The sequence below is a fragment of the Coregonus lavaretus genome (assembly GCF_964263955.1).
Source record: "Coregonus lavaretus genome assembly, chromosome: 14".
NCBI classification, from domain to species: domain Eukaryota; kingdom Metazoa; phylum Chordata; class Actinopteri; order Salmoniformes; family Salmonidae; genus Coregonus; species Coregonus lavaretus.
The window spans coordinates 14,868,458-14,893,185 of NC_140001.1; the positions used below are offsets into that span (position 1 = coordinate 14,868,458).

Consider the following 24,728-nt stretch of genomic DNA (forward strand, 5'->3'; position numbering starts at 1 on the left):
CGCATTTCCCTCTTCCCTGGACTGAGGTACTCCTGAGTGGCGCAGTGGTCTAAGGCACTGCATCGCAGTGCTAACTGTGCCACTAGAGATCCTGGTTCGAATCCAGGCTCTGTCGCCGCCGGCCGCGACCGGGAGACTCATGGGCGGCGCACAATTGGCCCAGCGTCGTCCAGGGTAGGGGAGGGAATGGCCGGCAGGGATGTAGCTCAGTTGATAGAGCATGGCGTTTGCAACGCCAGGGTTGTGGGTTAGATTCCCACGGGGGGCCAGTATAAAAAAAATAAAAAAAATGTATTCACTAACTGTAAGTCGCTCTGGATAAGAGCGTCTGCTAAATGACTAAAATGTAAATGTAGGTACGTTTTTTGAGCCATATCTTGCAGCGGCTCCTGGGTGTCTTAAAGGTGCAATATGCGAAAATCGCTCCGCCATTTCCTGGTTTGCGAAAATTCTAATAGTTTGCCTAATTTCAGTTTGTGACAAATCGCTGTGAAATATATTTTCAATAACCAAAAATATTGTATTTTCAGCTGTTTGAAGCTGGTGTACAAAACCGAAAATATAAGAAGCAAAAACTAGGCAATGATGCCATTTATCTACTTCCCCAGAGTCAGATGAACTAGGGGATACCATTTGTATGTCTGTGTCCAGTATGAAGGATGTTAGAGGTAGTTTTGCAAGCCAATGCTAACTAGGGTTAGCGCAATGACTGGAAGTCTATGGGTATCTGGTACCCAAAGTCTATGGGTATCTGGTACCCATAGACTTCCAGTCATTGCGCTAACGGCAGTTTGTAATTGTGCTAGTTATATCACATTTCTATGTGAATTTGGTAGGGTCACCACAAAAGTTACATGTTGCAGCTTTAATATATACAGGAATGCTGTCTGACCCTGGTGCAGCTGTAAGCAAGGGGGTTCGGATCTGCTGGCTATTGCGATAGCTAGCTATTCTGTGGGACTGCATGTCCCAAGGTGCAATGTAATACCGTCATATTTGCGCTTTTTCCCAGGCTCGGACGTCTATCTACCAGCGCTAGCAGTTAGCAAGGTATGTAGCTATGTGATTTTACAACGCAAAGATCTCTCCAAATGTCGCTCAAATATGCCAAATGTTTTATGCAATTGCGTAATGTATATTATATTTCAGTTGTGTGATATGTATGATTCAACATTTGTGTTGATGCAGAGACCAAACTAGCTAACTACAGTATCGTCAATATTAGCTAGCTCGTCTGGTTTATTATGCTCCAGCTAGCAAAGAACCTTAGCAAAGATATTTAACATAACTAGCTATTAACACTGGCTAGCTAGTGAAATGACAGCAGACTCAGTGCCTCATTACAAATGGCGGTTAGCTAGTTATCGTATTGAATGAATCCTTCACAGACCTCACAGTCAGCTCAGACTGGCACAAAGGATAGCCTGCTGAGTTCCCCTTGGATCCTCCCTCGGTGACAGAGTTCAACTGCTGTACCCCATCAGAACCCAGAATATAAACTTGTTTTACTCCAATGATGTTTGTAAATAACGTAAATGTAAACGAACACTGTATAGCCTCAACACATGGGTACAATTATACATTTTATATCATGGATGGTCAGTCCTTCAATCCATAGCTCTATGAATTTGAGAGTGGTTACATTTCTCCAGCCCCCATCCCTTAGATTTTGCGAAACCGGGGAGGTCGCTTTGTTATTTTTTCAGTTAAGGATTCTAGCTGTTTTCTGGCCATTTTACGAATTAACTCAAATTCCTTAGTCGCTCTACACGTCAGCATGTTCATCCCTCAAAGGAGTCTGATCTTAATCTATTGGGTGACACACTAAGTGTTCTATTTCTTTCACACCATGCTACTCTTCAATTATGAGTACTATTAGTTGGAATCAAGGAAGTCTCAAATAGACTGCCTCAATCCAAAATATAGCTCTGTCATACATTCATAGTTGCATTCATATTTGCTTTGACACAGGAATAAGGGCTATGCTTACGTTATGCCTTATTGAACATCCACACTGAAGTCAGAAGAGAAGTGTGTCATGTATCTACTGGTTTTACTTTCAGCATTAACCATGGTGATGAAGTCATCAGTAGAGGATGACGATGGGGGATGGGGACTGGGCGTCCCAGAGAAGATGAGGAACAATGCAAACTGGGTGGACATTACACATGAATTTAAAGGGGCATGCAAAGGTAAAAACTGTGTGTGTCTGTCTGTGTGTTCTCTTACATGTGTTAACAGTTTTTCAGGATGTGCTGATGATGTGAGTTGTGTCTCAGGGTTTTTTTATACTTGCTCCTCTCATTTGTTTGCTGACCAGTTCTGAAATGCCTTCCCTGGTAAATGAGGTTTCTCATCAAAAGATTAGTGTAAATCTGCACAACCAGTAAAAGAAAGCCCAATACAGTAAAGTCATTCCTAATGTAGACCCAGTGTTTTCAGCTCTGTGGGAATTTGGCGCCACCAGTCTGAAATGCAACCTGAACCCCATTGACATCAACACATGACTAAGTAAAAATTAAACTTAAGTGGAACTTAGGATTCACACCTTAGTCAAACTCCTGTTTGAGGATGAGTTCCTGTGTACCTCTTCATACATACGGGTGTTATACACTGTACTACTGTAACACAAATATACTGCTCTGGCTTTTATCACTATAGTTCAGATGACTGAGTACTTTTGCATTTGTTTTCTCATGTGTTGTATTTACAGAGCTCAACCTTGGGGAGTTGCTCCATGACAAGTTGTGAGTATGAGTGTTTCTGTTTGTTTCACACACTGTTTGTTCTATGGACCATTAGTTGAAATGTGTTGTTTTAGTGAAATACTGAAGTGCTTGCAGTCTGCGTCATACATGCATACTGGGTATCTATCACTAGACAACACACACACACAGCTTTAGGTCTTTCTAATGGCACCGTCTTCAGCAGGTTTGGCCTGTTCGAGGCTATGTCTGCCATTGAGATGATGGACCCCAAGATGGACGCAGGGATGATTGGCAACCAGGTCAACAGGAAAGTCCTCAACTTTGAACAGGCAGTCAAGGTATGGCTCTGATTCCTGGAGATTCAGACTGTGAAATGAAAATGTTGGTCTTATGTTTAACCTTTAGGTAGGTGCATTATAGTCCATAAAGACTCTCCCCCTCCTCTCCCCTCGCTTTCATATCCTTCTTTCCCTCGCTGTCGCTCGCTCTCTCTTCTGTTTTTTTGTCTCTCTCCTGTCTTGCTCTCTCTAGGATGGTGCCATCAGAGTAAGGGACCTCAGTTTTCCTGAGCTGATTGGGATCATGGACACCTGTTTCTGCTGCTTGGTCAGTTGTATTGCCTTATCAATACCAAACTGTATCAACCAACTATGCATAATAAGTATGTTTAAGTTGTGTGTATGTGTAGATCACCTGGCTGGAGGGCCACTCCCTAGCCCAGACAGTGTTCACCTGCCTGTACGTCCACAACCCCGACCTGATCGAGGACCCCGCCCTCAAGGCCTTCACTCTGGGCATCCTCAAGGTATGCGACATCGCCCGCGAGAAGGTCAACAAAGCCGCCGTGTTCGAGGAGGTAAGCCATTTGGTCTCTTTGGGCTTTTGCACTGAACACATTCACACTCTCTCACACACACACACACACACACTGTCACGCCAAAGAAATTGGCAAGACACTACCAACAGATCTGGGACCAGGGTAACACACACTGTCTCTATACCTCCTATAGTCCCGTCTATGGGACACAGTCAACCTACAGTGCATTCGCAAAGTATTCTGACCCCTTGACTTTTTCCACATTTTGTTACGTTACAGTCTTATTCTAAAATAGATTAAATTGTTTTTTCCCCTCATCAATCTACACACAATACCCCATAATGACAACGCAAAAACACGTTTTTAGAAATGTTAGCAAAACAAAACACATAACATTTACATACGTATTCAGACCCTTTACTAGTACTTTGTTGAAGCACCTTTGGCAGCGACTTATCCCGAAGCCACTCCTGCGTTGTCTTGGCTGTGTGCTTAGGGCCTTGTCCTATTGGAAGGTGAACCTTCGCTCCAGTCTGAACCTTCGCCCCAGGTTGTCATCAAGGATCTCTGTACTCTGCTCCGTTCATCTTTCCCTCGATCCTGACTAGTCTACCAGTCCCTGCCACTGAAAAACATGCCCACAGCATGATACTGCCACCACCATGCTTCACTGTAGGGATGGTGCCAGGTTTCCTCCAGACGTGACGCTTGGCATTCAGGTCAAAAAGTTCAAACTTGGTTTCATCAGACTAGAGCATCTTGTTTCTTATGGTCTGAATCCTTTAGGTGCCTTTTGGCAAACTCCAAGCGGGCTGTCATGTGCCTTTTACTGAGGAGTGGCTTCCGTCTGGCCACTCTACCATAAAGGCCTGATTGGTGGAGTGCTGCAGAGATGGTTGTGCTTCTGGAAGGTTCTCCCATCTCCACAGAGGAACTCTGGAGCTCTGTCAGAGTGACCATTGGGTTCTTGGTCACCTCCCTAACCAAGGCCCTTCTCCCCCGATTGCTCAGTTTGTCCGGGTGGCCAGCGCTAGGAAGAATCTTGAAGGTTCCAAACTTCTTCCTTTTAAGAATGATGGCGGCTACTGTGTTCTTGGGGACCTTCAATGCTGAAGAAATGTTTTGGTACCCTTCCCCAGATCTGTGCCTCGACACAATCCTGTCTCTGACCTCTACGGACATTTCCTTCGACCTCATGGCTTGGTTTTTGCTCTGACATGCACTGTCAAGTGTGGGACCTTATATAGACAGGTGTGTGCCTTTCCAAATCATGTCCAATCAGTTGAATTTACCACAGGTGGACTCCAATCAAGTTGTAGAAACATCTCAAGGATGGTCAATGGAAACAGGATGCACCAGAGCTCAATTTCGAGTCTCATAGCAAAGGGTCTGAATACTTATGTAAATAAGGTATTTATGTATTTATTTATTTATTTTTTGCAAAAATATCTAATAACCTTTCTCTTTGTCATTATGGGGTATTTTTATTTAATCAATTTTAGAATAAGGCTGTAACGTAACAAAATGTTGAAAAAATCAAGGGGTCTGAATACTTTGCGAATGCACTGTATGTCCCACTGTTCCTCCTAGGTCTTCTGATCTGAAACAACACATAGTTTAGTTCAAGGAGTAATATTTAAGATCCTGTTCTATGTCCTGTCTCTAGGAAGATTTCCAGGCCATGACGTACGGCTTCAAGATGGCCAACAATGTGACAGACCTGCGGGTTACAGGTGATGTTCATGTGATGGCTTAAGTCGGTGTTGTGTTCCATGTTTGGCATTGCAGGTATAAAATAATAATGTAGTGCTGTGTGTGTGCCAAGTTAACTTTATATATGTCAATGGCACCAACAGGTATGCTAAAGGATGTGGAGGAAGAGTTACAGAGGAGAGTTAAGGTACATGCATACTACTGTCTTCACCATCCACTAACACCTGAACTCTCCCTCATATCAAGGTCTAAATTCTTAACTCCTCACAACCGGTGAGAATACATCTAACAACTGAACACGACTAGACTCTGGCAGAGTGACGAATTAATGTCTCTTATACTTACTTATCTGAGATGGCCGCTATTGTATACAACTCTTTGTACCACCTACATAACTCCACAGCTCGTCCGTCATACGTTGTCTCCTCTTCCTCTCTCTCTTTTCCCTCTGTCATTACCCTCTTTTTTTCTCTCCCCTTCATCTCCTGTAGAGCACACGCAGTCGCCAGGGTGAGCAGCGGGACCCAGAGGTGGAGTTGGAGGTAAGACTATCAGTCACTCTGTCCCTATGAGTATACCAACCAGTCAATGGAAGAGGTCAATGGAACTCAACCCAAACAATGGAAATGCCATGAAAATGCATGGGGGAAAGATCCCGAATCTCCTCATTGCCCCCCCAGCAAAATGGGCCTACATTTAGGCTTGTTTATATGTGTATTTCACACTATGTTGAGGTAAAAATCTGAGTATAATGCTTATATGGATGTCAACCCCAATACATGTTCATGTCATCGACACCAATCAACTGCATTGCAGTTAAAAACTACTTTGACTACCACCACCGATTTCTGTATGTTAGCTATGCTACCAGCTTATACGAACAGGACTTCGCATTTAGCTGTCACTTCTTCTAAACCTGAAAAGGAACTACTTCTAAATGTTATGCAGCGAAAACAGCCAAATAGGACTTTAGTAACCACATTGTGGGTCTATTGCAAAACATCAATAATGACGGATTTGACAAATATCTATCCACTTTGTTAGATTTGTTGAATGTTTGCCAATCCGGCATCCTCCTTCTATCCCCCACGGTTTGCATTCCATTGACCTCTTTACCGCATCTATGGCCCAATCTCAAATCGACCCCTAAACCTTATGCCCTATGCTCTTGTGGAGATCTAAGAGGATTTGATAGGTGTTCGTAATATGGTGAAAATCCCACCTATTCTATCAGAGGACAACTTATAACCTTATCTCTACATCCAATTCTATCAGGGTGCATAGGCTGTAGTGTAGGGGTCAATTTGGGATTAGCAAAATCTATTACCTCTGCCTTCTGCCCTGCCCAGTCCACCAGAGTGTGGGAGTGAGGCAGCCTTTCAGTGAGACAAGCCTGGAATTTGCAACTGTTAAAAAAATAACAAATCCCCCAAAATGGAGAGGTCTCTGGGTGGTCGGAATGAACATTTTACGACAGGGCTAAATCTGTGTGTCCCTAGTGCCTACAAAATACTGAGTGTACAAAACATTAGGAACACCTTCCTAATATTATTAACAATTAGTCCGGGCATGGACTCTACAAGGTGCCGAAAGCGTTCCACAGGGATGCTGGCCCTGTTGACATCAATGCTTCCCACAGTTGTCAAGTTGGCTGGATGTCCTGTGGGTGGTGGACAATTCTTGATACACACGGGAAACCTAGCAGCGTTGTAGTTTGTGATAAACTCAAACCGGTGCGCCTGGCACCTACTACCATAACCTGTTCAAAGGCACTTAAATATTTTTTCTCGCCCATTCACCCTCTGAATGGCACACATACGCAATCCATGTCTCAATTGTCTGAAGGCTTAAAAATCCTTCTTTAACTTGTCTCCTCCCCTTCATCTACACTGATTGAAGTGGATTTAACAGGTGACATCAATAAGGGATCATTGCTTTCACCTGGATTCACCTGGTCAGTCTATGTCATGGAAAGAGCAGGTGTTCCTAATGTTTTGCACACTGTATAGTGTGTGTTTGCAAGTGTGTGTGTGAGAGACACTGTGCGTGACTGTGTTAACCTGTTTCCTTGCCTCCTTTCTCAGCATCAGCAGTGTTTGGCACTTTTCAGTCGGATCAAGTTCACACGCCTTCTACTGACAGCACTGATCGCCTTCACGAAAAAAGAGGTAACTCAAATCAAATGTATTTATAAAGCCCTTTTTACGTCAACAGATGTCAAAGTGCTTATACAGAAACCCAGCCTAAAACCCCAAACTGCAAGCAATGCAGAAGCGGTGCCGATGTAGAAGCACACCACACACTTTTAGCTTAGCTTTACAAAAAAATGAATAAATGGTTGATTTATTTGATTGAGCGTGTGATGTCATGTTGGCTCTGTCAGACCAGCTCAGTGAGTGAAGCTCAGAAACTCATGCAGCAGGCGGCAGATCTCCTCCCAGCTCTCCGCTCCAGCATCGAACATGGCATTCAGTCCCAGAACGATACTACTAAAGGAGGTAACACCCACAAACACACTCCACCATGGCACCTAGGCCCAATTTCTCACTCACTACCATAAGAGGGAATGCTTCACTCACGTAGAAAAACTTGGACTGCAAGTGAACCACTCACAGTTCTGAACCCTGACCTCGCCCCTGCGTTCCAGATCACCCGATCATGATGGGGTTTGAACCGCTGGTGAACCAGAGACTGCTGCCCCCCACCTTCCCCCGCTACGCCAAGATCATCAAGAGGGAGGAGATGGTCAACTACTTCAGCAAGCTCATCGACCGCATTAAGACCGTGTGCGAGGTCATCAATACAACTAACCTACATGGAATTCTGGTACGGGCCAATCATTTGCTGAACGACAGTGAGGGGGAAAAAGTATTTGATCCCCTGCTGATTTTGTACGTTTGCCCACTGACAAAGACATGATCAGTCTATAATTTTAATGGTAGATTTATTTGAACAGTGAGAGACAGAATAACAACAAAAAAATCCAGAAAAACGCATGTCAAAAATGTTATAAATTGATTTGCATTTTAATGAGGGAAATACGTATTTGACCCCTCTGCAAAACATGACTTACTACTTGGTGGCAAAACCCTTGTTGGCAATCACAGAGGTCAGATGTTTCTTGTAGTTGGCCACCAGGTTTGCACACATCTCAGGAGGGATTTTGTCCCACTCCTCTTTGCAGATCTTCTCCAAGTCATTAAGGTTTCGAGGCTGACATTTGGCAACTCGAACCTTCAGCTCCCTCCACAATGGGATTAAGGTCTGGAGACTGGCTAGGCCACTCCATGACCTTAATGTGCTTCTTCTCAAGCCACTCCTTTGTTGCCTTGGCCGTGTGTTTTGGGTCATTGTCATGCTGGAATACCCATCCACGAACCATTTTCAATGCCCTCGCTGAGGGAAGGAGGTTCTCACCCAAGATTTGACGGTACATGGCCCCGTCCATCGTCCCTTTTATGCGGTGAAGTTGTTCTGTCCCCTTAGCTTTCTTGAGCAGGGGGACCTTGCGGGCGCTGCAGGATTTCAGTCCTTCACGGCGTAGTGTGTTACCAATTGTTTTCTTGGTGACTATGGTCCCAGCTGCCTTGAGATCATTAACAAGATCCTCTCATGTAGTTCTGGGCTGATTCCTCACCGTTCTCATGATCATTGCAACTCCACGAGGTGAGATCTTGCATGGAGCCCCAGGCAGAGGGAGATTGACAGTTATTTTGTGTTTCTTCCATTTGCGAATAATCGCACCAACTGTTGTCACCTTCTCACCAAGCTGCTTGGCGATGGTCTTGTAGCCCATTCCAGCCTTGTGTAGGTCTACAATCTTGTCCCTGACATCCTTGGAGAGCTCTTTGGTCTTGGCCATGGTGGAGAGTTTGGAATCTGATTGATTGATTGCTTCTGTGGACAGGTGTCTTTTATACAGGTAACAAGCTGAGATTAGGAGCACTCCCTTTAAGAGTGTGCTCCTAATCTCAGCTCGTTACCTGTATAAAAGACACCTGGTAGCCAGAAATCTTTCTGATTGAGAGGGGGTCAAATACTTATTTCCCTCATTAAAATGCAAATCAATTTATATCATTTTCGACATGTGTTTTTCTGGATTTTGTTGTTGTTATTCTGTCTCTCACTGTTCAAATAAACCTACCATTAAAATTATAGACTGATCATTTCTTTGTCAGTGGGCAAATGTACAAAATCAGCAGGGGATCAAATAGTTTTTTCCCTCACTGTATATCTGTAAATACTACAATAATTTTGACAATACTATTGTACTTCAACATTACTGTAATATTACATTCTGACAATACTTCTGTAATGGTCTACCTGTTGTTCGAACATTTGTTAAAGGTTGTAGTAATGTCGTTTTAATGTTCTGCTTTCAGGACTTTTTCTGTGAGTTCAGTGAGCAGTCCCCCTGCGTCCTCTCCAGGTCTCTGCTGCAGGTAAGGAACATTCTCCCTCATGATTGGTGCATCTGTACAATTCTCTGGTCCAGTTCTGATGAATCCCCTCCCTGTCTCTAGACAACGTTCCTGATCGATAATAAGAAAGTGTTTGGGACCCAACCAATGCAGGACATGATCAAAGATGCTCTGAGGTACTTCGTCAGCCCACCAGTGCTCTCCTCCAAGTAAGTCATTGAAGATTGGAGTGCTTCTTTCTATGGCCCTACCTTCAAATGCTTTAGAAATGCATCCTTCCTTCCTAGAAGTCATTAGAGATCTGAATTGGTTTGAGTGGTATTTGTAATATGGTGGCAATCTTGCTTTCACCTATCAAATACCTCAAGGAAATAAGGAAGGATGCATTTCTGAGGTATTAGAGTTCAAGCTCTATCTCAGTCTTTTGAACTGACTGTTCCCTGCGGTGCCTCTGCAGGTGCTGCCTGTATAATAACCACCAGGCCAAGGACTACATTGACTCCTTTGTCGCACACTGCTCGAGGGTAAGTCACCTGGCTGTGTTCCAATACACCTTCTCTATATTAATGCCACAATCCTTCATTCGTTTTTGTCCAGCCCAAATGGCACCCCCTCCACTTGGTTAGCTATAAAGCTGAGGTACATTTAACCACTCAAATGCATACATTAAGCTGTGGCTCTGACCGTCCTTGAGATCAACATGATAGTTGTAAACATAATTTGAAGCTGTTTAAAAAAATATATATATATTGTTTTCAAACAATGGACTAAAACAACCCTGGTCGGTTTCCCTGCAGCCCTTTTGCAGTCTCATCCAGATCCACGGACACAACCGCGCTCGGCAGAGAGACAAACTAGGCCACATCCTGGAGGAGTTTGCCACACTGCAGGATGAGGTGAGTGAGAATGCATTGCTGTTTAGTGATGTAAATGATCTTATGTGTGTGTGGACGCGCTCGACTGTATGTTGCTGTACTCCTGTGGTTGACTGATGCGGTGTGGGGACGCCACCTGCAGGCAGAGAAGGTGGATGCGGCGCTGCACAGCCTGCTGATGAAGCTGGAGCCCCAGAGACAGCACCTGGCCTGCCTGGGGACCTGGATCCTCTACCACAACCTGCGCATCATGATCCAGTACCTGCTCAGCGGCTTCGAGCTGGAACTCTACAGCATGCACGAGTACTACTACATCTACTGGTGAGGAGTGTGTTCCAAAGTGCCGTAAGAAAGTGTGTTCCATGTGTACACTTGACTGATGTGTGCGTGCTGTAAGAAAATATGTTCGGTGTTCACTTGATTGAGGTATGCTTGACTGAGGTGTGTGTGTGTGTAGGTATCTGTCAGAGTTCCTGTATGCGTGGCTCATGTCCACTCTGAGTCGGGCGGACAGCTCTCAGTTGGCTGAGGAGCGCCTCCTGGAGGAGCAGCAGAAAGGACGCAGCAGCAAGAAAACCAAGAAGAAGAAGAAAGGTCAAGGAGGTCAGGATCAAATCATACATTATTTACATTGAATTTAATCCATCTGGTACTACACTGCCGCCCCATCCATAACTCGCTCCTCAATAAGAATGTGTTTTCACCGGCAGCTCGCCCCCTCAGCAGAGAAATCACCATGAGCCAAGCCTACCAAAACATGTGTGCTGGCATGTACAAGGTAAGTGTACACAGACTTGTCCTAAACATGTTACGTGTACTACAGAAACACTGAACTCCTGTCTCTGGTGCAGACTATGATAGCTCTGGATATGGACGGGAAGGTACGGAAGCCCCTGTTTGAGTTGGACAGCGAGCAGGTGCGCTACGAGCATCGCTTTGCCCCCTTCAACAGCGTGGTCACTCCCCCGCCAGTCCATTACATCCAGTTCAAGGTACAGTAGTGTTACCAACCGTCGCTAGCTATGATTGTGTGCATGCGTCTGTGGTGCATTCCAGGTTGACTTAAATTGCAGACATGCTGCACAGAATCTACATGTTATAGCGGAAATAAAAAGACTACCTTTAACGTCACCTGTGCCTCTCGATTTATGTCGGCTGTAGGAGATGTCTGATCTGAAGAAGTACAGTCCTCCTCCCCAGTCAGCTGACCTCTACATGGCGGCCAGTAAACACTTCCAGCAGGCCAAACTGATCCTGGAGAACGTCCCCAGCCCTGACCCAGAGGTCAGCAAGCCCTTTAACCCCTAATAGTAACAGAGGTTGTGCCTTAAGTTTGTGGGTCTACGTTTTCGTTTTTTAATTTCCATTGCTGGTTGTTGCAGGTGAATCGCATCCTAAAAGTGGCCAAGCCCAACATTGTGGTCATGAAGCTACTTGCCGGCGGGCACAAGAAGGAAACAAAGGTAACAACATAATGCCAGGAGCAAAACATGCCACAAAATATTTGGAAATTGAAACATTTCTGGGGCATTATTGTGATTCAATGGTACTCCCCATCTCTAGGTACTACCGGAGTTTGATTTCTCCGCTCACAAGTACTTCCCTGTGGTCAAGATCATCTGAATCCGAGCCCTGCATTACTATGACAACTCAAACCCAGTACCCATCTCCCTGACCCATGTGTGACTTGTACACCTGAACGGAGACCAACTTTTTCCATCTGTGTAATTGTGGTCGCTATGATAGGACAGAGGGAGACAGTGTCTGAAGTGGGTTGACCAGGACAAGATCATCCTTTACCCAATTGTCATTTTGGTCCTGACCCACAAAGGACTACAAATACCAGACATCCCAAAGGACAGAATAACTACAGCCTTCACAATACCAAAAACAAACTTGTCTATGGTATTAAAATGATTTATTTTGTCATCCTTCTGTCCTACATTTCCTCAATAAAATCAGATTATTTAACAGTTCAGTAAGCAACACATCCATTGTAACAATCTAAATAATAGAAGAAGTGTCCATTGCATAAAATCAAACCTATCCACATGCTAAATGTTCTCAATAACCATCATTTCCATTTGAGTCTGCTATATAAAAAAAACATTTGTATCTGAAACATTTACAGTAGTGGGTCTGCCTGGTACACCAAGGATGCACAGAGGCCACTTTTACCAACAAGTTACAAAAGTTTTGACTATGCAGGGTTGAATTTCAAATGATAAAACAAAAACCTTATTCAAGTGTCCAAGTTCACATTGTCACACAGCATGACATAACTCATTTTCTATTGGTTTATGAAACTACGGTAAGAGATGCTAAATGTAACTAACTGCACATTACGTCACTATCAAGACTAAAGAGTGAATCACAATCGCTGATTAGATGAGTAATCGGAGTACATTTCTCTAACAGCATGATCTGGGTTGTTATCACACAAACTATCATTTCACACACTTCCTTCATGGTTATAGCAGTTCTGAGATCCAAAGTCTGTTTTCCCGACAAAATATACATTCACTGCAGAAGACTTGAGTATATTAAGGCAAACTGTGAGATGCTTTCACTGGAAGAGCTGAAGAGTGTTTTGCACAGACGGTAGTCTTGACAACAGTTCTGTTGAGGAGCTGCAGTCCCTTCCTGGTTCTGTAGTGGATTGTGAAAGGAGGAGGGTCTTAGCTCCCATCTTTCTCCAACCACCTAACAAGACCAAACATTAGATAATTATATCACTAAAACAGACTGTGTGTGTGTGTTACCTCAGAACTGAGCTAGCTCTGCCTGTTTGTCAGCCTCAAACTCTCCCTCATTCTCATCGTCTCCGTTGTAGTCCGCCAGCTCCTCCTGCATTTCCCGTTCAGCCTCCTTATCTACGAGTGAACATATTAGCATCATTACTATACATTAGAGATGGGACAATAAACCGAATATTAAAACCGACCATACCGATCACTTATTGCAGGCATTTTGCTGACATCGTTCATTACGATCAGTAGTCTATACTAGAGAAATGTGAAGTTTGAAATTAAATACATTTGATAATATGGGTGAGTGTTAATGGGACAATTGATGGCTACAACCATCAAAGTAGTAGTTTAACGGATATTTTAAACCTGTTGTGTACATGAATGTTAAACTTATCGTTCTAATTATCATTATCACATCAATTCAGGCAATTTATCACAATATGGATTTTTGTCCATAGACCCCCCATCTCTACTATACATTAACCTTCACACACACACACACAGACCCACTGTAGGAGTGTGACCCACCTATGTTCTCAGCCATCTGGTTCCGTTTGTCCGGGTCCTCCTCAGGATCCTCCACCTTCTCCTGACCAATAGGAGCCTCCTCTTCCTTCCACTGGCTAAGCTGAATGTCATCAGCACCAGGGTCAGCATCTGGAGGGGAAAAAGAAGATTGGCGTCCGTTTCCATTTCTCACATCTTTGACTCTGTAAAGGCAAAAACCTTGCCTATGCTATGTTTCACTATTTCCCATTTTAGATACTTTCACACAATGTATAATATTTTATAATTATGGCAGGGCAAACTGGCTTGTCCTCCCTGGACATCTGGTATGGAGGAGGTTGTACAGTTTCTGAGATGGTGGGTGCAGGGTTGAGGCTGTGCGAGTCGTACCCTCTATCTGAAGCTCTCCTCCGTGTGTGTCCATCACCTCCAGCTCCGTGTCCTCAGTCGTCAGGTTATTTTTCTGGGGCTTACTAGCCCCCTCGGCCTCCTCTACAGGCCCTGGTTGGTCCCCATTAGCATCAGTGGAGGGCAAGGACTCTTGCGGGGATAGTGCAGGAGCGTCGAGAGCTAGACAAAGAGCAGCATCCAGTTAGCATCAGACAATATACACATCTGATGCTAAAACTACTAATTAAATTCAAGACGTGTTGTACTTCCCTAAGGGGTAATGGTGAATATGACTGTGGTATAATGGTATGGTGTGTATGTAATGTCATGTCAAAGATGAGTTGATAAGAAAGTGGGAGAGCTGGTATGAAATTGTCTTATTGGCCCAGATCCTGCCACCCTTTGAATGAGAGGAGCAGCCATCTTGTCTTGTACCTTTGTCTACTGCGATCTCATTGGTCTCCAGCTCTGAGGCTTTGAGGTCCGCTGCAGGACCTTTGGCCACTGATGGTTCAGGGGCGTGGCCGTGGACAGGAGTAGTCTTCGTGTCGTCCAGTCCTGCCTTCCCAGGCCCCTCTTTATCTGACACGCCCACCTCAGTGGAGCCAATTTTCTGTGTGGAAGCTGCATTTGTCTGCAGAAAAAAAAAAAAAAAGTTATAAAATTCAGACTGGTCAGCCAAGCTATATTGTTTGATGTTCAATCAATTTTCAATCAATTTTATTTTATATAGCCCTTCTTACATCAGCTAATATCTCGAAGTGCTGTACAGAAACCCAGCCTAAAACCCCAAACAGCTAGTAATGCAGGTGTAGAAGCACAGTGGCTAGGAAAAACTCCCTAGAAAGGCGAAAACCTAGGAAGAAACCTAGAGAGGAACCAGGCTATGAGGGGTGGCCAGTCCTCTTCTGGCTGTGCCGGGTGGAGATTATAACAGAACCATGCCAAGATGTTCAAAAATGTTCATAAGTGACAAGCATGGTCAAATAATAATCAGGAATAAATCTCAGTTGGCTTTTCATAGCCGATCATTAAGAGTTGAAAACAGCAGGTCTGGGACAGGTAGGGGTTCCATAACCGCAGGCAGAACAGTTGAAACTGGAATAGCAGCAAGGCCAGGCGGACTGGGGACAGCAAGGAGTCACCACGGCCGGTAGTCCCGACGTATGGTCCTAGGGCTCAGGTCTCTCAGTTGGCTTTTCATAGCCGATCATTAAGAGTTGAAAACAGCAGGTCTGGGACAGGTAGGGGTTTCGTAGCCGCAGGCAGAACAGTTGAAACTGGAATAGCAGCAAGGCCAGGCGGACTGGGGACAGCAAGGTGTCATCATGCCCGGTAGTCCTGACGTATGGTCCTAGGGCTCAGGTTCTCAGAGAGAAAGAGAGAACGAGAGAATTAGAGAGAGCATACTTAAATTCACACAGGACACTGGATAAGACAGGAGAAGTACTCCAGGTATAACCAACTGCTGGGTTCTTCAATGTTCAGGGTATTTTAACAGTTCTGGATAGATAGATACAATGGTGAACTGAACTCAGTACGTCGGATTATGGAAATTGTGTTGGGACTATTGCCAGGCAGCCACTGTTCAGGGTCATGTTGGGTAATGTTGTGAGTCAAATCCCTGGATGTACTTAATGAGTGAGCCAGTTAATGGGGGATAGGTAAGGTCTACGACAGGGTTCCCCAACTGGCGGCCCGCGTGCCAAATGGCTTTCTTTGGCTCCCCAAGTAGAGCAAAACATTCTATATTATAGATCAAAGTAATTTTTATTTTGGAAATCTGTTCAAGTATTCCCACGCATAAATAGATACACGTGATTGTATACAAATGTAAGCAAGGGGTGAAATTATATATATTTTTGTCATACCTGTCTGGGCTTCTTGCGGTCAATTTGCAGTCTACAAATGTTCCGGCCCCCCGACCCTTCGCTCAGGAAAAACATCGTCCCACAGCTAAATCTAGTTAATGATCCCTGGTCTACGATGTGAGCGTTGAACATGGTTACTGGTTTACCTGGGAGGAGACTGCTGGGTTCTTCATCTCCAGTTTCTTTTGAACTTCCTGCTTGGCTGCAGCCACCTTTTCAGCACAGTCCTCCCTCTGTGCTAGTATCTGAGTGTTACACTGAGTCCTATACACAACACACGTTATTACCTGCACGTTAAGGTCACATAACAGACCCTAAAAGAGTGATACATGATTGTCTGTCATACACCCTCCATAAATGGCTGGACTGTGTATAGTAGAGGGCCTTACATGTCATAGGTGAGTTTTTTGTTCAGGGTGTTCAGATTGCCTTGGCAACTCTGGAACTCTTTCTGAACTTTACCCAGGTCTTCATTTAGCACATTTAACTGACCTGCAGAGAGACACATTCACAGGTAGTATTAAGTCCTGACTAGGGGGTAAAAAAGGCTGATAAACACTGGTGGATATTGGAGTGAGATTTCACAACACTGAAGACAGAAAAGAGACAGCCATCTTACTTTTCAGGTCCTGTATTGTTTTGGTACTGGAGGATATATTTATCTGCTGGCTTGCCTAAAGGAAACAGACATTACTTGTTTTTACTTGATCTGTGTGTGTACCCAGTAGGTGCTCAACAGATGGTCACAATTCCCTTTCCATGCTGCCATGGTATCACACCTTTGCTGGGAATTCACACACTCAGTAAACAATAGGACCCACAGATGAAGGAACCTATCTGAGGGAGGGAAACTCAAGACAGGCTACCAGCAAGGTGACGTATTCAGTATGGTCAACTCAGTACAACCCTTGATCACAGAGAAACTGATAGTACTCTCAAGATTACGTTTAGAGGCCCCCATCCTGGCAGTGTAGTTTTGTGTTTTTTACATTATTAAGCCAATTTCCTGCAATTCTACATGGAGCTGAGAGAAATGTTCAAAACTACAAAGTGAATTTCCTGCAATTGTATGCATCTTACCATGGAGCTGGGAGAACATATTTGACCGTGGTTAATGCTGTGTTCTTTTGCTCAAACATATCAACACTGCTAAATTCCTTGTTTTTGGAATTTTCTATTCTCCCTGTCTAACTTCATTTAAGTTTACACTGAAAGCGTTTTCCATTTCCATCCTGAAATATATATTATAGTTTGGATTTAGGCGGCCCGCCCAAGGATTTCAATGGCAGAAAAATCCCTAGCACTGATTCAATGATGTTTAGAATATACAAATGTGTTGATCACACTTTACATGATTGCGTTGTCCTCAGGGTTGTAATGTGTGTGTTGATGAACTATTTTGTGTGTGCACGTTAGAAGTGGTGTTGTGCCCAGGTGTGTATTATGCGTCCATCTATGATGCAGTGCTCAGGTGTGTGCTGGTTCCCAGGTGAGTACACTCCAGTACAGTAAACTACCTTTTCCTGGCTACAGGTGTTGTGGACTCCCTCCAGCCTCTTGTTCAGGCTCTGCATGCGGCTGCTCTCCTCTTTCAGCCGCTGAATCTCTTCCTGGAACTCGTTCTTCTTCACCTCCACTGCGCCACGCTCCGACGCCGCCCGACGCATCTGCGCTTCCAACTCGTACAGCTTTGTCTGCCCGCCACCACAGCACACACATGGTGTCACAGGGTCAGAGTAGCATCATTCAAAACAAAGGCTTGGAGAATCAAACCCTGTTCTTTAAACACTTCAAATGGCATACAAAAATAACTTACTCATTCTGCCCTCTGTGACATGGCCCTTTTCCTAGTCACATACTTCAGCTTACTTTCTACATTCATTACTCTAAACAGCTTGCCTTTCTCCATACAACTGCTCCATCTGGCTCGGCCTTGTTTCCAATCCTCTTCAAAAACACAAACTGTAACCCTGGGATTAGTTTATGCACACACGCACTTCAGAGGCGGCGTTCCCTAACGGAAATATGCAAATACTGTATATGCTACAACACAACACGGATCTCACTAGCTCATGCTTGGTTTTGCCCAGCTCCTTGCTTGTTCTGTTTCATTTGCTTCCACTGTAAACGACACAGATTAACAATCTTGGGTTAGTTATAAATATATTTGATTAAAGATCGAAACACACACCTGTAACTCCAAGTTCCGTGAGTTCGACACCCAGTAGTTGAAACCCAGGACGAGGACACAAGCGATCAGAGCACCAATCATAAGAGGAGGAGTCCGCCCCCCTCGACGACCATTACCCAACCCCCCCATGGCCTCCTGAAGACGAGAGAGAGCGAGAGACATTGGTTAAACACCTAAAAAAAACTGTACCCTAGTGACCACAGGGTGTAAAATCTATCATGCAGTTCAGTGAAAGAGTTAAAGGGATACTTCAGGATTTTGGCAATGAAGCCCATTATCTACTTCCCCAGAGTCAGATGAACTCGTGGATGTCTCTGCGTGCAGTTTGAAGGAAGTTGTTAACTAACGTTAGCCCAATGACAAAGTGTATGGTAACAGCTAGCAGTCATTGCGCTAACACTAGTTAGCATTGGCTTGCGAAACTACCTGACTTCCTTCATACTGGATGCAGAGACATAAAAATGGTATCCAGGAGTTAATCTGACTCTGGGAAAGTAGTTAAGTGGCTTCATTGCCAAAATCCTGAAGTATCCCTTTAAGTCTGTGAGTCTACAGTCATTTGTGGGTGTGCTGTGAAACTGGGTTGGGTGTGAAATGGGTTTGGATAGACCTTTAATACATTTACATTTTAGTCATTTAGCAGACGCTCTTATCCAGAGCGACTTACAGTTAGCACATACATTATTTTATCGAACCCAATACATTAGCTGTGTTGTGCTAAGGTGTGTACTGTACACTACCAGTCAAATGTTTTAGACCCAACTCATTCAAGGGTTTTTCCTTTATTTTTTACATTGTAGGATAATAGTGAAGACATAAAAACTATGAAATAACACATATGGAATCATGTAGTAACCAAAAAAAAAGAACAAAAAAAAGTGTTAAACAAATCCAAATATATTTTATAGTTGAGATTCTTCAAAGTAACCACCCTTTGCCTTGATGACAGCTTTGCACACTCTTGGCATTCTCTCAACCAGCTTCACCTGGAATGCTTTTCCAACTGTCTTGAAGGAGTTCCCACGTATCCTGAGCACTTGTTGGCTGCTTTTCATTCACTCTGCAGTCCGACTCATCCCAAACCATCTCAATTTGGTTGAGGTCGGAGGATTATGGAGGCCAGGTGTTATGATGAGGTTCTGGTATGGAGAAGTTCAGGATGTAAGAGAGAGCAGTCGACACTCAGCTGGAAGTTTGATTTACATTTATTTCAGTACTGGATCATAAGACGAACGTGCTTTGCCTCTTATCATATGACTGACTTCCTTACCACATCTTTCAACTTATATAATGCCCTTCCAACCTACTTTTATCGTACCCAGTTGATAACTATTACTAGCTGCCACTCACTTCCTACATATCATTCCTCTCCTTGGTGTCATCTGGCACCCTAGCCAGGCCGTTCTATCATGCACCAATCCTAAGATTAGCACCAGTGGCCCCCAATCTATCTTGACACACTGACCCTCGTGATACCACTAACACATGGTGTGTCCTTATCCTCTCCACATACAGCTTATGAGTTGCACATACAGTACATTAATGAATATTGTATCACAAATCATCATATCACCAGGTCATCTGATGCAGCACTCCATCACTCTCCTTCTTGGTAAAATAGCCCTTACACAGCCTGGAGGTGTGTTGGGTCATTGTCCTGTTGAAAAACAAATGATAGTCCCACTAAGCCCAAACCAGATGGGATGGCGTATCGCTGCAGAATGCTGTAGTAGCCATGCAGGTTAAGTGTGCCTTGAACTCTAAATAAATCACACAGTGTCACCAGCAAAGCACCCCCACACCATAACACCACCTCCTCCATGCTTTACTGGAACCAAAAATCTCCAATTTGGACTCCAGACCAAAGGACAGATTTCCACCAGTCTAATGTCCATTGCTCATGTTTCTTGGCCCAAGCAAGTCTCTTCTTCTTATTGGTGTCCTTTAGTAGTGGTTTCTTTGCAGAAATTCGACCATGAAGGCCTGATTCACACAGTCCCCTCTGAACAGTTGATGTTGAGATGTGTCTGTTACTTGAACTCTGTGAAGCATATATTTTGGCTGCAATTTGAGGCTGGTAACTCTAATGAACATATTCTCTGCAGCAGAGGTAACTCTGGGTATTCCATTCCTGTGGCGGTCCTCATGAGAGCCAGTTTCATCATAGCTCTTGATGGTTTTTGCAACTGCACTTGAAGAAACTTTCAAAGTTCTTGACATTTTCCGTATTTACTGACCTTCATGTCTTAAAGTAATGATGGACTGTCATTTCTCTTTGCTTATTTGAGCTGTTCTTGCCATAATATGGACTTGGTCTTTTACCAAATAGGGCTATCTTCTGTATTTCCCCCCTACCTTGTCACAACACAACTGATTGGCTCAAACGCATTAAGGAAATAAATTCCACAAATTAACTTTTAAAAAGGTACACCTGTTAATTGAAATGCATTCCAGGTGACTACCTCATGAAGCTGGTTGAGAGAATGCCAAGAGTGTGCAAAGCTGTCATGAAGGCAAAGAGTGGCTATTTGAAGAATCTCAAATATATTTTGATTTGTTTAACAGTTTTTTGGTTCCTACATGTGTTATTTCATAGTTGATGTCTTCACTATTATTCTACAATGTAGAAAATAGTAAAAATCAAGAAAAACCCTTGAATGAGTAGGTATTTTAAAACGTTTGTCTGTAAGTGTATTGTGCGTCTGCCTCTCCTCAAGTTAGTCAATGCAAATAACTGGTACAGGAACAGCTTTATTGTCAATATCACTTGTTAGTATCCGGGACTATTAGGGACCTGATAATGCAAGACAAGAGATGAGACTAAATAACCTTACTTGCATGAAAACAACTCAACTGGAAGAGCATGCAACTCATGAGTCATGCTTCATGATTAACAAATTACCTACCTCTGTCAAACCATATCTATGTAGGTAATGATAGCTATCCGATTAGCTAGCTAGCAATACTGCTAATGGGGCATGCTCAAGTCACAGTAATGTCAGGAGAAATAAGCCACTTCCCCATACTGAACAAAAATATAAACACAACACAAGCTGAAATAAACAATTCCAGAAATGTTCCATACGCACAAAAAGCGTATTTCTCTCAAACTGTGCACAAATTTGTTTACATCACTGTTAGTCAGCATTTCTCCTTTACCAAGATAATCAATCCAACTGACAGCTGAGGCATATCAAAAGGCTGATTAAACAGCATGATCATTACACAGGTGCACCTTGTGCTGGGGACAATAAAAGGCCACTAAAATGTGCAGTTTTGTCACACAATGCCACAGATGTCTCAAGTTGAGGGAGCGTGCAATTGGCACACTGACTGCAGGAATGTCCACCAGAGCTGTTGCCAGAGAATTGAATGTTAATTTCTACGTCATTTTAGAGAATTTGGCAGTATGTCCAACCGGCCTCAACTGCAGACCACGTGTAACCACGCCAGCCCAGGACCTCCACATCTGGCTTCTTCACCTGCAGGATCGTCTGAGACCAGCCACCCAGACAGCTGATGAAACTTTGGGTTTGCACAACAGAAGAATTTCTGAAACCATCTCAGGGAAGCTCATCTGCATGCTCGTCGTCCTCACCAGGGTCTTGACCTGACTGCAGTCCGGCGTTCTAACCGACTTCAGTGGGCAAATGTTCACCTTCGATGGCCACTGTCACACTGTAGAAGTGTGCTCTTCACATATGAATCCTGGTTTCAACTGTGCCGGGCAGATGGCAGACTCTGGGGTCGTATGGGCGAGCAGGTTGCTGATGTCAACCTTGTGAACAGAGTGCCCCATAGTGGCGGTGGGGTTATGGTAGGGCAGCCATGAGCTACGGACAATGAACACAATTGCATTTTATCGATGGCAATTTGAATGCACAGAGATACCGTGAAGAGATCCTGAGGCCCATTGTCGTGCCATTCATCCGCCGCCATCACCTCATGTTTCAGCATGATAATGCACAGCCCCATGTCGCAAGGATCTGTACACACTTCCTGGAATCTGAAAATGTCCCAGTTCTTCCATGGCCTGCATACACACCAGATGTGTCACCCATTGAGCATGTTTGGGATGCTCTGGATCGACAGTGTGTTCCAGTTCCCACCAATATCCAGCCACTTCAGACAGCTATTGAAGAGGAGTGGAACAACGTTTCCCAGGCCACAATCAACAGCCTGATCAACTCTATGCGAAGGAGATGTGTCGCGCTGCATGAGGCAAATAGTGGTCACACCAGATACTGACTGGTTTTCCGATCCACTCCCCTAGTTTTTATTTTATTTTTAAGGTATCTGTGACCAACAGATGCATATCTGTATTCCCAGTCATGTGAAATCCATAGATTAGGGGCTAATGAAATTATTTAAATTGGACCGATTTCCTTATTTTTTTAAATATTTTACCTTTATTTAACTAGGCAAGTCGGTTAAGAACAAATTCTTATTTACAATGACGGCCTACACCGGCCAAACCCGGACGACGCTGGGCCAATTGTACGCCGCCCTATGGGATTTATATTAACTGTAACTCAGTAAAATCTTTGAAATTGTTGCGTTTATATTTTGGTTCAGTGTACATACTACAAGGACAGTAAACCAACCAGCTCAGCTAGCCAAACAGCGTACGAACCATCCTGAACTCGCGAGCTTACATTATGTTTCTAGTCACGGTATCCGCAAGATCAGGATGGTTCGTACGAGGCTAAGCGCCTAGCAATAGCTGATTAAACTCAACGATATTTGGGTTATTGTGTGGCCTAATTTATTGGTCGCTAGTTAGGTCAGATTAATCTGATTTGTTTAAAGTAATTATAAACACTGGTCAGACATGATTAACAAGCCCATTTTTGAATAGTTGGCAGGACAGACAAATTAGTTACCTAACTAGTTGTGGCTAAAACAGCAAACATTAGTTAGCACTTAGCATGATGTAGCCTAGTTAACGACGTTAGTAGCTAGCTAGCTATAGCTACATTATTATATCTGGATATGGTTACAACTTTAGCTAGCTAACGATGATATTTTGAATCAGTGAAGTGTATTCTGAAATGTGAGGGTTACACAGAGCAAATCTCAGGACATCAACATCTGAGTCTGCCTCTGATAAATGACTATGTGCCTCCGATTCATGTAGCCAACCGCTATGCTAGCTAAAAACAGTTTAGGCTAGCTAGGTGATGCCAAATCTTACCTGGAAGCTGCTTCACTGTTCAAGCAAGGATATGTTTTGACAGTGAATTGTCCGTCCTCTTAATGAGCTAGCTTCCAGACTCTTTACATAGCTAGTTCAATTAATATTCAGGACAGTAGCAATCTGATTTCCATTGTCGTCGGGAGGAAGCTGTGACTTTCAGCTGGCCTGCTTGAAAACGCGGAAGTGGAGTCAAACGATGCCAACACTGCAACAAAGGTTAGTGCTATTCAATATCCTTAGGACGTCCATAATCTACTTAAATGGGGTAACGTCAGAGTTGGTACGTACCAAAGATCCTGCAAAAAGTAGCAGGCAGCCACCTTTGGTAGCACGATCAGCCCTTCTCTGCAAGTAGTAGTCCCATGGAATTTGTATACAAGCACCAACGTTGGAGACAAACAAAACAAGAAAATGGCATGGATGCCAAATTGAAAGGACATACTTTATCAACTGCACCTTTAGTACAATCATGCACTTGTTCTAATGTGACTTTAAAACATATTTACCTTTCCTCCCACAAATTCTGAGGAGAACTACACTTCTGGTTTTCATTCTACCCCTCTAATCAGAGACGCCCTTTTCACTCTACTGCTCTAAACCATAGAAATAGGTCGTGTTCCCCTGCTCAGACATTGCTGATGGCCTGAAGCATGCCAGATCTTACAATGCCTGGATAGCAGTAGTGCGAAAAAGTACCCAATTGTCATACTTGATTAAAAGTAAAGATACATGGATAGAAAATGAATAAAGTAAAAGTCACTCAATAAAATACTACTTCAGTAAAAGTCTAAAAGTATGTGGTTTTAAATTTACTTAAGTACAGTGGTGGAAAAAGTGCTCAATTGTCATGAGTAAAAGTAAATGCTATTTATCACATTCCTTATATTAAGAAAACCGGATGGCAAAACATTTATTTATTTTTATTTATGGATGGACAAGGGCACACTCCAACATTATTTACAAACATGGTGTTTGTGTTTAGTCCGCCATTTTATCAGAGGCAGTAGGGATGACAATGCCTTGTATTGAAAGGTGCATGAATTGGCCCATATTGCTGTCCTGCCTTAGCATTCCAAATGTAATGAGTACTTTTGTGTGTCAGGGAAAATTAAAAAGTACATATTTTCTTTAGGAATGTAGTAGAGTAAAAGTTGTCAAGTATAAATAGTAAAGTACAGATAGGTATTTTATGTATCAGCTAACAATATCAAGGTACGTCACATTCCCCTGGTCAGACGTTGCATGCATCAGCCAATGGTTGCGTGCCACGTCATCAACTGTGCAGTCG

At 43.6% G+C, this 24,728-nt stretch overlaps 2 protein-coding genes across 4 annotated transcripts; one reads left to right on the forward strand and one right to left on the reverse strand.

Moving 5' to 3' along the window:
- The first annotated feature begins 1,002 nt into the window (after window positions 1-1,002).
- On the forward strand, window positions 1,003-12,510 carry naa35 (N-alpha-acetyltransferase 35, NatC auxiliary subunit). 2 transcript variants are annotated; one of them, XM_084176545.1, is made up of 23 exons: window positions 1,003-1,050; window positions 2,064-2,192; window positions 2,714-2,747; window positions 2,929-3,046; window positions 3,240-3,314; window positions 3,397-3,564; window positions 5,192-5,258; window positions 5,382-5,425; window positions 5,730-5,780; window positions 7,323-7,406; window positions 7,622-7,736; window positions 7,886-8,064; window positions 9,621-9,680; window positions 9,762-9,868; window positions 10,117-10,183; window positions 10,457-10,555; window positions 10,677-10,855; window positions 10,992-11,137; window positions 11,245-11,312; window positions 11,386-11,526; window positions 11,696-11,818; window positions 11,917-11,997; window positions 12,098-12,510. In XM_084176545.1, exons 2-23 carry the CDS (start codon window positions 2,072-2,074, stop codon window positions 12,155-12,157), a joined length of 2,187 nt encoding a protein of 728 aa, XP_084032671.1. In that variant the 5' UTR covers window positions 1,003-1,050; window positions 2,064-2,071; the 3' UTR covers window positions 12,158-12,510. The 2 variants fall into 2 exon arrangements, with proteins under 2 accessions (XP_084032671.1, XP_084032672.1); XM_084176546.1 differs by having other exon boundaries at window positions 2,932-3,046.
- Window positions 12,438-23,675, reverse strand: golm1 (golgi membrane protein 1). 2 transcript variants are annotated; one of them, XM_084176547.1, is made up of 11 exons: window positions 23,438-23,675; window positions 18,244-18,378; window positions 17,570-17,746; window positions 16,672-16,726; window positions 16,442-16,544; window positions 16,199-16,316; window positions 14,617-14,815; window positions 14,182-14,361; window positions 13,813-13,941; window positions 13,297-13,407; window positions 12,438-13,183 (listed from the first exon to the last, which is right to left on the reverse strand). In XM_084176547.1, the coding sequence occupies exons 2-10, from the start codon at window positions 18,370-18,372 to the stop codon at window positions 13,298-13,300; spliced, it is 1,200 nt and encodes a 399-aa protein (XP_084032673.1). In that variant the 5' UTR covers window positions 18,373-18,378; window positions 23,438-23,675; the 3' UTR covers window positions 12,438-13,183; window position 13,297. The 2 variants fall into 2 exon arrangements, with proteins under 2 accessions (XP_084032673.1, XP_084032674.1); XM_084176548.1 differs by having other exon boundaries at window positions 12,438-13,237.
- Between the last annotated feature and the right edge of the window lie 1,053 nt (window positions 23,676-24,728).